Below are 13,713 nucleotides of genomic sequence, written 5' to 3' on the forward strand. Positions count from 1 at the left end.
TAATGACTTCTGAACCGAGCTTGTATAATATTTGAAACTGAAAAAGGGCATTTTCGAGTCCAGAACCAAAAATTAAAAGAAAAGAAAATATTGGTCTCTAATGTGTGTACAAACTGTCTTTAAAGAATATTACAAACAAAGCCAGAAAAGATACAGAGAGGGGATTTGTTCTGCTATTCAGGGGTTCCCTGTACGGTTTTGTCTACCACTGGCTTTGTGTTTCACTAGGTCATGAATTGCTGCTCATATTTAGAGCAACAATTGGAATTGTGTTGTCCTAATATGTCCACAAAAGTACAGTTTAATAACATAGAAATTAATTACTTAAAAAATACTTTGTCTTTCCAGATTACCTCTGTCATTAAAGGTAGCCTTTCGGATCGGCGGCACGCAGGATGTTAAGGGAATGAGAGCATAGGAACGTTTCTTTTTTTCCCTTCTGCCCAGGAGAAGGAAATCCAGTCCAGGTTTTGCCTGCGACTCTGCCTCTGAATTTCGGCTGTGCTCGTTGTAGCACGTTTCTCTCCCCTCCTTTCTCCTTCCCTCTTGCTCCCGTGTCGGTCTCCAGGATTTCTCTCTTCCTATTTCAGGGGGACTCTCTCAGGCTCCCTCAGCTTGTGTGAAGCTGAGGTTTCCCCTGGATCTCGTACATCCCCAACACATACCTCCACGCACACACATCCCGGGCACCCCCGCGCTCGCACCGGCACCCCCGCGCGCACACAGCCGCGCTCGCCGGTCCGTCTCCCTCCCGGGAGACCGGAGCGCGTCCCCACCTTCGCGGCACACTCCGGCGAGCCGAGCTCGCAGCGCTCTAGGATCCCGCGCCTCGGAACTCGGATCGCAGCTCGGAACCCCCATGGTGGTTTTTTAAACATTTCTTTTCCTCCCTCTCTCGTTTTTATTGCAACGCTTTCGATCCGGGGGGCTAGAGGAGCAGCGCGGCTGCTTTCCCAGCCGGCCCTGGTTGGCTTGCCATCCTCCATCTGGCTTATAAAAGTTTGCTGAGCGCAGTCCAGAGGGCTGCGCAGCTCGGCCCCTCGGCTGGCGGAAGGGGGTGACGCTGGGCAGCGGCGAGGAGCGCGCCGCGGGCTCTGGCGGGCTTTCGGCTGGTGGGGCAAGGTGAAGAGCGCACGGGCCCTGGGCTCTCCCGAGCTGGATTTGCATGTTGCACCATGCCTTCTTGGATCGGGGCTGTGATTCTTCCCCTCGCGGGGCTGCTGCTCTCCCGCCCGGCCGGGGCGGACGTAAAGGCTCGGAGCTGCGGCGAGGTCCGCCAGGCGTACGGCGCCAAGGGGTTCAGCCTGGCGGACATCCCCTACCAGGAGATCGCAGGTAAGCGCGGGCGCGCTGCGCGGCGCGGATGGCTGCAGCCCTCCGCCTCCCCCCTGTTGCCGAGGAGTTGGCGCTCACTTTCTGTCAGGGCACCGCGGGACGCCGCGCCACCTCCGCGCCCGGCTCCTCCAGCGGGGGACGGGGTGCGTCTCGGCTGCCTCATTGTGTGCACACGCGGGAGCGCCCTCCCCCGCCCTCCTTCCCGCGTCTCCCGCGCCCTGGCGCCCCCTTGGTCGTGGGCTCCGGCGGCCCGGGGAGTCCGGGGCGCTTGGCCGCAGCCGCGGCGCGAGGGCAGGGCGCCGAGCGGGGCGCCCAGTCCGCGCCCCTCGCTCGGGCAAACTTGGAAGAAGTGCGGCTGCAGTTAGCCCCGCGCCACAGTCTGAGCGGCGCCCTCTCCGCTCCCGCCCTCGCGCTGGCGGGGGCGGCGGAGAGCCGCGGAGGGCGCCCCTCGCCCCACTCTCCCGGTCCCGAGGGGAGGCGGGACGCGAGGCTGAGGCTCCCCACCCGGGCACTCGGCCTCCCAGCGTCGGCAGTTCCGGGCTGGTGTGGGGCGGTCGCGGGCTGCCTGCTGCAGATTTGCGGCGGGCTCTGCCGTTACGGCGGCTCAGCCCCTCCGAGGTTGCTCTCGGTCGCTCGTGCAGCGGGGGACACCCCAGCCACCCCGCTGGGCGCCCGGGCTGAGCGCGGCCTCGCCCGCGCGCCCGTGCACGCTGAGCCAACTTGAGTGGGTAGCTCACTGGTGGATCCTTCTCGGGTTCCGCGCACCCTGTGTCCCCCGCGAGCCGGGCCGCTAGCGTGCTTCCCCCGGGCGCTCGACAGCCCCCACCCGCTTTCTCGGCGCCAGTGTGTGGGTAGCGCTCAGTGTCCAATAACTTGAGCCCAGCCTGGGTGCGTGTTTTCCGGCTTTTAGCTCCAACCGAATCCGAGCTTCTCTGGGGCTCTGTGAATGAAACGTGTCGGGGAGAGAATCCTGTGGCTGCGAGAGAACAGAGCAGAGGGCGGCCAGGAGATGCTGCGAGTGCGCGGGCTGCTCAAACCCGCCAGTTGAAGTCCTCAGTGACCCCAGCTGGTCAAATCAAGACGCTGAATCTCCCCCAGCCTCTCTGCGTTTAGCCAAAGAGCCGGTCGATGGGAGAAGCATTTTGCAGATATCTTAAGACATCACAATTTCGATGCGGAGTGGATTTGCTATTTTATTACTGTTGAGCGGCACACTCTACAAGTGCGGGTTTTTACTTAGGCTGAAATTAACACATTTATGTAAATTTAAGCGTTGGAAAGAAAAATAGCCCATATATCACGCTAACAGCGCAGAGCATTATAACGAGGGAGCCTTTTAAAATTCTGAGCCAGACAGAGCCAGCTAGTCGAAGGCGAAACCTGTGGTGAATTATAAGACGACTTTTCTATCCTGTCATTTCTCCTCCCTTTTCCAGAATTCCTTCATTTGTTAATCAATGGATAGAGAGCGACTATGACCACAGCTCCTTAAGTTTGTGAACTTGCCTTCTTTGTCTACTGTTGTTTCATTCTTTTTAATTAATTGATAAGGATCAGCTTTGCCTCTTTTCCCCTCTCCCCAAGTCTCTGGGAATTTAACCTTTAAAAGGTTTGTAGTATGGATTACTTCTTCTAGGTATTGAAACTTTCCTTCCTCTATCTGGGCCTTTTCAAACTGTATCTGTTAAACACAGATATTTCCCAACATGACTTCGGATAAGATATCTCGAGGAAGAAAATAGTTAAGTATTTTAAAATTGCTTTAGTATTCTTTAAAGGATAATGGGACTTTCAGGAGACTAGAGTTCATCTTTAGCATGATGCAAATCTTAATTTCAAAGCGAAGGTTATCAGTATAAATAATTGCTGTAGTTATCATTTACTTTCCTGAGAACAATTGCAGTGGTTAAAATAAATCCTTTTGTAGATTTTTAACTATAGGGTTCTTTAAAATTATTTATTTATTTATTTACTTGGCGTTTCCCTCCCTGCTGACAATTTATTACAGTGCTTGCTAGTTAGCTCTGGATTTCTAAAATGTATGCACGTTTGTTAAACTCTTTCTAGGACTAAGGGTACTATTGACTTTGCCTTAACCGTGGTCCTTTGATGTAGGTGGAAATTGTCAAGATGCAGTTTATTATGGGGTCATAGGCACAACTGAAAGGAAAATCAATGGATTGAAAGATAATTGTATATTAAGGATATACAGCACAGGTGTTCTAAGTAAACTTTACTCAGTGTCACAATTGCTGTTGGAATAATCACTTAGGAAATATGTCCTGTTATTAAATGAACATATTTTTTCTCTTCTCTCTAGTTCCTGATACCCTGATACTCTGTACATTTAATTCTCTAGTATATGGTGGTTATCCTTTCTTTAAATTCCCTTTCATCTTTGCCTTGTTTGGACTTTTAATGGTTTGCTTGAGAAACGGCATATGGCATCAGTCGGCCAGGGAACATGAATTTAAAGGAACTGCTGTTCAGAATTTTGATTCATGAGAGCTGTTTCTAATTGAAAGGTATTTTGCAGGTAGCTCCCTGGTAGGTAAAATAACTGAGAAGTAATAAGGACATTATGTTTCATCATGACATTATTAAAGTTTTACTGGGAACTCACAATTGTGAAATAGTGTTGCCCTTTTCTATTCTAGGATAAAAGAGAGTTCTTCAAACTCAACAGATGAGGGCCTGTGATGGGTAATATATAAAATTCTCCTCTCAGAGTGCTGGGGAAGGAGGAGGCCTTCAAGGGGCAGTTTGCACCATTAATCTTGACTCAGCCCTGATTTCCAACCATTCCAGGCAGATCAAATAGACTATCTGTCCTTGTTTGAAAGACCTCCGAAGGAGTAGACTCTTGAGCCCCTCTCAGCAACACTTAATTCTTGTTGCATTGCAATGTGTCCAGTTAACTAGCCAAAAAGCCTTCACTGTGTGCGTGCTTATTTTCTCCCATTCTGTCTACTGGGAAGATACTGATTAATGGATCATCAAGTTCTTTGGTAGGACTGTTACACTGATCACAAGTTAGTGTGAAACATTCTAGTCTTTCTTGGAACAGCAGTTAATATTATCCCATTTTCCAACCCAGTTCATCTTGAGAGCTCTAAACTTTTAAAGGAACTCTGCAACTGAAGAGCATCTGCTTAAAAGTCTGGGCAATTCAGGAAATGTTTTATGCTAACTGTGTCACACTTTATGCTTTGAGCCTTCTTGGCGTCATTAATTATAATACTTTTTAGCTGACTAACAGTGGCTTATTGGCCTACATGTTCACTTTTTTCATTGCTTATCTAATGTAACTTTAGTTAACAGTCCCTTATACAGAAACTACCATATGCTTAGCACCAGTTTGAAAACTACCTACTTTTAAAATGTTAAACATTGCCTTATTGACTCCTTTTAATAACTTAGTAGATACAACTATTATCCCCATTTTATAGATGAAAAGATTGAGCAACAGAGAGACTTAATTAACTTGCCCAAGGATGACGCAGCTGGGAAGGCTCACTCCAGACACTGGATTCCACCGACTTAACCTTGCCCACTGCCATTCTATATTTGTTCAATGAGTGCATGCAAAATCAATTCTTTCCTCATGCAATATGCATATAGCTTGGTATTATCAATCACCATATGTATTCCCTCACAGCTCGTACTCAATATTTTTCTGTTACTTGCAACATCTTTGATTTTTCAAAATCACTTTGAATTTCGATTTTATGTTCTCAGGAATTGGCCTTACACACTACCACCACCACTAAATTGTCCATGAGTGTATGTATTTTCCTGGCTATTTTATCATATCAAGGTGGTTATATAAAAGATGAAAACTAAAGAACACGTGTTGGGTTTTTTTCAATGTACCGGGCCTATTGGAATATTGGGTAAATCCAATGAAGTTTACTGTAGGAGGTTATCATAGGGGGTAGACGGATGAGGAAAGTTTATCTCCGCAGATTAGGAAAAAAAAAGCTGACACTGTTTTAGGCATTTCCTTTGCCCCTTTTTTCGCCTCAGGTATTTTGAGAGTTGGGCTACAGCTGGATGTTAAGAAAGCATAAAACTCCCATCTCTTTGGTATCAGTTTATCTCAAAAATCTAAAAATAGATCTCAAAATCTAAAATTATAGAAAACAACTTTCTCTTATACTCTGCTGATACACTAGCAACTTTTTACTTTTTAAGTCCCTCTTTATTGCTTTCAAATTTGAAAATAATAATGCTTTTGTCTTGCCAATGGGTTTCAGTCCCAGGCAAGTTCACTATGGATTCAATGTCACCAAAGAAATGACAGTAGAACGTTCTTGAGGTGAAAGGGTTATACCCAACTTTATTTCTATGGAGGCAGGTCAATCACTAAAATCCTGTCCACTCGGACCAAGTCTGCATGCAGCAAGTGGGTCTCTGCCTCTGGCCTCCGTCCTTGGTGCTGCCACCACTCCAGCCTCTGTTCTGCTCTCCTGCAGCCTTGCAGCTGTGCCACTGTGTCGCCCAGAGCACTGGGCAGGGCTCTATAGAGTAAATAATGACGCATTGCCCACATGTGTGTAGTGAGCTAGCCGACCAGGGCCAGGTGAGAATCTTGGCCACAGAAACCTTCACTTTATCTACAGCTTCATTTTACCTGGCCTTTGTCCAAACAGGCTTTTCTCTAGTGGGCTTCCCAGAGAAGCTACCCTTCCTCCCTCTGCTTTACCAGCAAACCAACTTATTTACTACATTTGCTGTCAACATACCTTTTTTCAGTTTGCATGTAGCTATCACATTAACAAACAGAAAATCAGTGTTTGGTAACTCTCATTTACAGACACATTAAATATCCTAGTTTGGGATAAATTATTTTATTTCCATTTCTTGGCCTGCTTCACAGATTTCTGATTTCTTTGTCCTCTGTTGAGTTAGCTGATGTCTTTAAAATCTTTTTAAAGAACAACAATGTGAGATATAAATGATTTAGCTCAACTTGAAATTTTTGTTTTTATGATTTTTGTTTTCACTAGATTTCTAAAAGCATCACATTATAATTCCAGGTATCAAAGCAACCTAAAATCTGGGTTATTTAGGAATGCCTCTTGCTAAATCTTTATTTGATAATTAATTTTAGAATGATCTTTGCAAACAGTGTTATCTTACCTGATTTAATTAGAGGATAATATGTTATCATTGAGAGCAAGAGTTCATTTGAGCTGGCCGATACTTTTTTACATAGAACTCACATCTTTTAGCTGTTCTACACTGTAATAATAGCTTGTGAGTAGAAATGTAGACCACTATCAAAAGGGATCTGAAATATATAGCACTATGTTCCTTAAAATATAATAGTATAAAAATTCCACCATAATTTATGTAAGAGGCTGACTAGTGTTCTTTCACAAGCATGGGTGGGTTTTATGAACACTTATAAAATACAGAATTACTGAGTTCTTTTAAACCAGAGTGACCTACAAGTCAGTCGCTAGATTTGAATAGAAATATGAGTTGATTACAAAAATTATAGTAAAGGTATTGCTGATAAGATCATTTATTAGCTGAATCTTAACTTATATTCAAGCCCACAAAAGTAATATACGCCTGTTCTTCCCCTTAATTCACATCACTTGGAAGACTTCTACTAAGGCCAGTATGGTGACTTAGAGGTGTCTAGCTAATTTAAACAGAATACTCAATATTCATTTTGAAACTTGGTGCTTAATATCCCTTTACAGACAAACTGCTCTGTTTACTTCTTTAATTGGTACACAATTCAACTTTAAATAGTTTCATAGTTTCATACATTCTCCCAGTATCACTCAGTTTTCAGTGATTTACCTGATACTGTTTGCAAGTGTAATTGACTCTCTGGGATGGCATATTTGTAAATAAAGTGTTCCATTATAGTTAAGTCTTAGGTAAAAGGCTTAAACATTCTATGATCCCAGATGGAACTATTCGAGAGTTTTTAATAAGGTGGGCTTGGGGTGGGGGAATGGAAGTTCCTGTGTCCAGGATTCTCACCTGACCTCGATTGGCTAGCTCACTACACATGTGGGCAATACACTATTAATTGACTCTGTAAAGAGCTCCGCCCAGGGTTCTGGGCTGCAGGGGAGAGGCCCGGAGGCAGAGATGAGCTTGCTGCATGCTGACTCGCTCTGAGTGGACAGGATTCTAGTAAGTGACCTGCCACCACGGGAATAAAGTTGGGTATAAACCCTTTCACCCCATGATCTTTCCACTGTCATTTTTCGGTCTCATCAAATTGAGAGTAAACTTGCCCAGGGCTGAAACCCACTGGCAAGACAGAGATGAAAAATACTTTTTAAACAAATGTACCAGTTAGTAACAAAGAAAATAGAATTTGATTCCACATTTACACATTATCCAGGTTATTATTTTTATAAGCTAGTTTTCGTTTCCTTTAGACATTCTTTTTTTTAATTCATTCAATAAATATTTCTTGTGTACCGACCCTGAGTAATTCACTGTGCTAGGTGCTGGGTGTAGGGCCCCAAGACATTTTAATCCCAACAGGATAGCAGAAATTGGAAGCACCATTGGCAGTGAATGGCTGAGATCTGTACATAGCACAAGGGTACCTGACCTGTGACGGTGGTTCATAGCAGCACCTGATCTATCACATGGAATCAGGGCATGCTTCCTGGAGGAAGAACAGTGGGCTCAGAAGCATGAGTACAAAACCAGTACCTCTTTGGGAAGAACAGTATGAGAGGAGTTGCAGAACCTGGGGGAAGCAGCCAGTCAGCGGCGAAATGGGTGTGAGAGAGCCAGGAGAAGAGTCTGAGGGCCCGGGGTGATGATTTGCTTGCATGACCTTGAGGGAGCCCTGCATGTGGCCCCTGCATGCTCTTCTTTCTCACACTGGCCTGGACCCTTAGCGATAAGCCTATGGGTGCTAATCTGAGGTTTTTACACATCTAGTTGTTTTAAACATAGCTTAAAGATTTTTGATTATTTAGAGCCTGCCTTTTTTGTGCGCCCTGAAAAACTGCACCCAATGTCTGCTAGCCCTGCTAAGAGGGACTTGAACCCCTGATAAGACAAATCTGGACCACTGAGAAGATGAACCTGGGCCACTGATAGGACTCCAAGTTGCTGCTGCTCTCTATACTTTATGGCTGAGCGAGAGAGCCTAGATACACTCCCCACCCCACCCCCTGCTTTCCTGGGAGGTCCCTTAACTTCTTCCCCTTCCCAGTAGTGGCCCCTCTGTGAGCTCTGGAAGGTCTCATGTTGTGAGGGGCTCCTCCCTCATATGTAACCTAAGTGCCACCCGAAGGACTCTCTTTGTGTCCTACTGCCACCTCACAGTCATGTCTCTTTCCTTCATTGGCCCTGAGATCCTGTAACTCACTATGGTGACTTTGGCCATTAGCCTAGAGCAGTAACAAGCTGTTGAAGTGTTTTATCGTGATTGGACTTGGTTTTGAGTGTTACTTTGGTTGCTCTGTAAAGAACAGATTGGCAGGGAGCAAAAGCAGGTACTGGAAAAGGAGATGTTAGCTTGAACTAGAGCGGTGACTGTGCAAGTGCAGTAAAGCAGGAAACATTTTGGAGCTGAGTGAAATGAGTCAGAGAAGGACAGATACTGCATGATTTCCCTTATATGCAGAATCTAAAACACAAACCAAGCCAAACCAAACCAAACCAAACCCAGACTCACAGATACAGAGAACACTCGACTGACTGAGGTGATCATTTTGCAATGTATAAAAAGGTGGAATCGCTGTTGTACACCTGAAACTAAGAGACTATTGTATGTCAAGTATACTTCAATAAAGATGAGAAATATTTAGGAGTAAAACTGATACCACCAAAGGACCAATAATCAATCAAAAGTTATTGACTGAGCATCTACTATATGATGGACAAAGAATAGGGACTGGTGTATATATGTGAGAGGGAGAGAGAGAAGCAACCATTCCTAGAAGCATTCCTTGAGTTTACAAGGCCATATGAATATTTTGACATATTTTATGTGTGCTTTTTAGTGGAAACAAAACCCAATATCATAAAACCAGCAGATGGCTGTTAAGAGTAGCAGTGTGGCTGAGAGAAAGGAATTTCCCAAATAGGGTAGGGTGAATTGTTAACTCTCAGAAGAAATAGAACTATCAAAATGTATGTAATCCACTCTGCCCATTTTGAAACTTACAGTTTTTTGTCTGTGGCACTGGAAAAGAAAAGAAAACCTTAAGTTTTTACCAAGATGAAGAAGTAGTTACTCCACTCCTCAAAACTGAAACAAAGCTGCATCAGTGGCTTGAGCACCAAATATCATTATTGAATATAAATAATGACAAGAATCATAGAATGAAGTGACTTCTTTGACCCTGTGAAAGGAGGAGGTACACTTTAATAGGACGTATTAGGATTCTCCAGAAAAGCAATAAGATGTAGATATAAGAGGAGATTTATTATAGGAAGTGGCTCCTGAGGGTATGGAGGCTGAGAAGTCCCATGATCTGCTGTCTGCAAGCTGGTGACCCAAGAAAGGGGATTTGTAATTCAATCTGGAGCCAAAGGGGCTGGGGCTGAGGGAGCTTGTATAAATCTTGGAGTTCAAGACCTGAGAATCAGGGGCGCTGAGGTTCTAGGGTAGGAAAAGAGGGGCAGCCCAGCTCAGGAAGACAGGGCATTTGCATTCTCTCCACCCTCTCGTTCTAGTTGGATTGGCTGGTAACTGACCACACTGGTCACTTCTTCTACTGAATTGGTCTACTCTCTTCTAGGGACACCTTCAGACACACCCAGAAATACAGTGTGACCAGCCATCTGGGCACCCCTTAGGCCAGTCAAGTTGAAACGTACAACTCACTATCACAGGAACCTTGAGGGATGGGGAGCATTTGCTAAAGAGCCATGAAAAAAGAAGGTGTTGGGGGTGGGATTAAATGTGTGAGCAAAATAGTGTATGTGGAGGGTGGTATACAAGGGGGGGTCTGTTAAGAACTTATGAGAAGTAATACTGAACAAATCAGGTGAGGTTCTGATGGGCTTGAAAGTCCTAGGCATTATGTGGAAGGAAGCAGATCATCCTCCTAGATTCTTGGCAGTGAAGTAGCATGATGAAAGTATTGTTTCAGATTGGCCAAGCACCAGAAACAGGATGGACTAGAGAGGAGATCCCTAAAGGTCCAGGGGCAGTGAAGGAGGACAGCCAGTGGGCTGATTTAGATGCCAGATTGTGGGATGTCTAGGGCCCAGAAGAGGGTGAGTGGATAGAAGGGGTGAATGAGGTCATCGGAGAAGGAGGAGCAAAAAGAAAAGGAAATAAATTAAAGAAACTCTACTCCACTACCTAGAAGTTCCGATAGAAGGATTTAAAGAAGACGTGTTGTTCAAACTCTTGCCTGAAATAATCTTTGTCACACAAGATACTTTTGGCAGCAGGTCATAGAAAAGCCTTGGTCAACAAACTTACACTATCAGGGAAAGTCATTGTTTGACAGAAGAGGTCCCAGCACGGAGAAGTTAGTTCTAGGAGGGAGAACGTGGGAAGTGCCTTCAGGGTCCCAGGTTCTCCTCAACCTTTGGGCTCTGCCACCCTCCTTCTACCAGCTCAGCTCTATCATGGAAACAAGATGGCTAGTGGAGACCAAGAGTCAAAGCCTCATTATAATTAAAGCCCAGAGGCACAAAAAGGGGCTATTTCCATGTGTATCTCCTCAGTGATAGGGCAGACTACCCTCACAAGGCCCCCAGCATATGTTCCCACCCTTCTGATTCCAGATTTGCCTCCCGTGTCTGTGCCTGGAAGAAGAAGAAAGGGTCCATGGCTGTTGACCTGGCCCAGGCACAGCCATACCCTCCAGTAAGGGCCAATGTCCACCTTCCTCAAGTATAGGACCACTGAACTGTTTGGTTAGTCTTCATAATCCTAGTAAGAATCCGAGGGACTGAGAGGTAATGGAGATATTGAGAGGAACTATTCAGACTATCTGAATTAACTAGGTATTTGGCATTGTCACTTTAGCCCAGTGTTTCTCAACCGGCCAGAGGTGAGCTGATAAATGTCTCACAGTTGGCTTTCAGGGGTAGGGGAAGAGGAGATCTGGTTTTCAGCATTTGCCAGTTTCTGTGGTATAAATCTTCCCATCTTGACCAATTTTAAGCTATTAACAGCTAAACTCACAAAATTCCTGAAAATTTAACAATTGGTTCTTTTGAGTTGGAAAGAGCTGGAGTGTTTTGCCTGAGGGTTTCAGCCCAGACAAGTGTGCTATGGATTCAGTGAGATGGAGAAATGACAATGGAACATTTGTGGGGTAAAAGAGTTTCTATCTGGCTTTATTTTAGAGGTTGTAGATCGAGCACTAGAATCACATGTGCATCCAGCAGTCTGCAGATCCATAATCCATCTCCATCTCTGCCTCCGCCCAGGGCACTGGGCAGAACTCTTTATATAGTGACTCAGTCAATAATAGCTTATTGCCTAGGATGTGGAAGCATTGGCCTATCATTAGGTAGTTTAGGGTCAGGTGAGGATCCTGGCTGTGGGAACTTCCATTTTGTCCACATAGGTTAATCCTGGAATCATGTTAGATTAAAAGAAAACAAAGAGAAAACCTATACTTGGGCTCCATGTTCAGATATTCTGATTTAATTGGTGTGGGATGGGGCACTGTCCTTCCTTCCTTTCTCCTCCCCCCCCCCTCATTGCCTTCCTTTCTTTTTAAATTTTCCCAAGTAATTCTGATGTGCATCCAGAAGAGTACCAGTGGTTTAGAGCAGTGCTTCCTAAACTTTATCATGCATGAGAATTCCTGGAGGGCTTATTAAACACAAATGCCTGCCCCTCCACCAGTTTCTGATTCAGTTGTTCTGGGGCAGGGCCTATAATTTGTGTTTCTAACAAGTTCCCCAAGTAATGCTAATACTGTCAGTTCAAGCACCATCCTTTGAGTCTGGGGGCCACACTCTACATCCATTATATGTGTTTTTAAATACAGGGTTCTTTCTGTCAGGGTAGACAGTCAAATATGGGCACTGATTTTGTGATATTTTTCACCTTGATTTTGGGTAGGAATCTCTACCCAGGAAGTGTTGCTGCTCTAAATTGCACCCCTAATCTCCTCAGCCTTCTGTCAGATATTTACATTGGCCACTAGGGGGCTGAGGGAAGGCGAGTGACTGGATCCCTTCAATCCATAACTATCCATGCCTGGAACAAAAGGGACCTGACCCAGCTGCTGGGGGCACATCTGCATGAGGAGGGGAGAAACTCAACACTGATTTTTAGGAGGATCTGGGAAACATTTAGTTTTCTTTCACTGTAGGATCCCTATAATTCTTTACTAATATGACAGACTTTCTATAGGTACCAAGGACATTTTTTTTTTTTGTCCTTTTCAGAAGATTTCTGGTCAAGAGTAATTCCATCCCCTGCTCTCTCCCCACTACTCCCTCTTTGAGCTGTCTTCCCTGCACTAGCCTCCCCAAAGCAGATCTAACCATTTTTTCCTGACCTCTAGACTCTTATGCAAGGAGACTGCATTTAGAGCAGGCCACTCTTCATTTTATACACATTTAATTAAAGATGTAGCATAACTTTCTGCACACGCGCACCTGTAAGCTTCATCGGTCAGTGTGTTTGTGCCTTATTATAGTTTATGGATTTCTTGAGAAATTGGCTTCCTCTTTCTGTGCCCCGCAGGACAGCTGAGATTGGCAGGGGCCAGTGCTCCTCATTTCAGGGAGCTATAGGTATTTCCTCTTAAGGCTGCAGTGAAGTTGAGACAACTATTTTCTTCGCAAAGAGAGCACTATGAGGTCTTCTAAAAAAGATAGATAATTTTCAATTATTATTTTCTTAATGGGCCAGAATAGCTCCAAGTCTGTAGATAGCACTTTTGAAATGAACTTAAAGAAAGCCACCATGCTTTTAGATATTATAGATATCTTAAAATGATAGGCCTTAACCTTTTCCTCAAAAAAACCTGTGCTTTAGCATTTTGCTTATCCTGCTTTTTTTCTTAGTCCCAGTGATTTCAACCTTAAAAAACGGTAAAATTTAAAATCATTGTTACCTTTGTTCTTTTTTATAGCAAAAGGTTTAACACATGTTTTTGAAGAGTTTACATGATCTGTGATGTAGTGGGAGGTCTCTTTGGAAAATAAGAATTTGTAATAAAAAAGTACTAGTTATCTGGACATGCAGGAGTCCTGAGCACTCTTACTTGATCTGTGACAGCTTCTCCAGCTATATATTTGCACTGAATTTAGGAAACATAGTTGTAACTCTGGGGGGGGAAACCCTGGGGCAAAATACCTTGGAAACCAAAATCAGTCAAAGGGAGAAATAAAGGGAGAAAGCCGTTCATCGCTTACAAGCAGTCATCCACTTCTGCTCGCCTGTGTCCCAGCTGCAGT

At 44.7% G+C, this 13,713-nt stretch overlaps 1 protein-coding gene across 2 annotated transcripts in view; it reads left to right on the top strand.

The window, feature by feature from the left end:
* The first annotated feature begins 481 nt into the window (after window positions 1-481).
* The window catches only part of GPC6 (glypican 6), a 1,076,178-nt gene continuing 1,062,946 nt past the window's right edge, over window positions 482-13,713 (top strand). Inside the window, exon 1 of one of the 2 annotated variants that reach the window (XM_036893720.2) lies at window positions 482-1,335. In XM_036893720.2, the coding sequence (XP_036749615.2) occupies window positions 1,176-1,335 (160 nt within the window). In that variant the 5' untranslated portion in view covers window positions 482-1,175. The remainder of the gene's footprint in view (window positions 1,336-13,713) is intronic. The other variant, XM_036893721.2, reaches the window with a different exon arrangement.

This window comes from Manis pentadactyla, chromosome 17, assembly GCF_030020395.1.
Source record: "Manis pentadactyla isolate mManPen7 chromosome 17, mManPen7.hap1, whole genome shotgun sequence".
NCBI lineage: Eukaryota > Metazoa > Chordata > Mammalia > Pholidota > Manidae > Manis > Manis pentadactyla.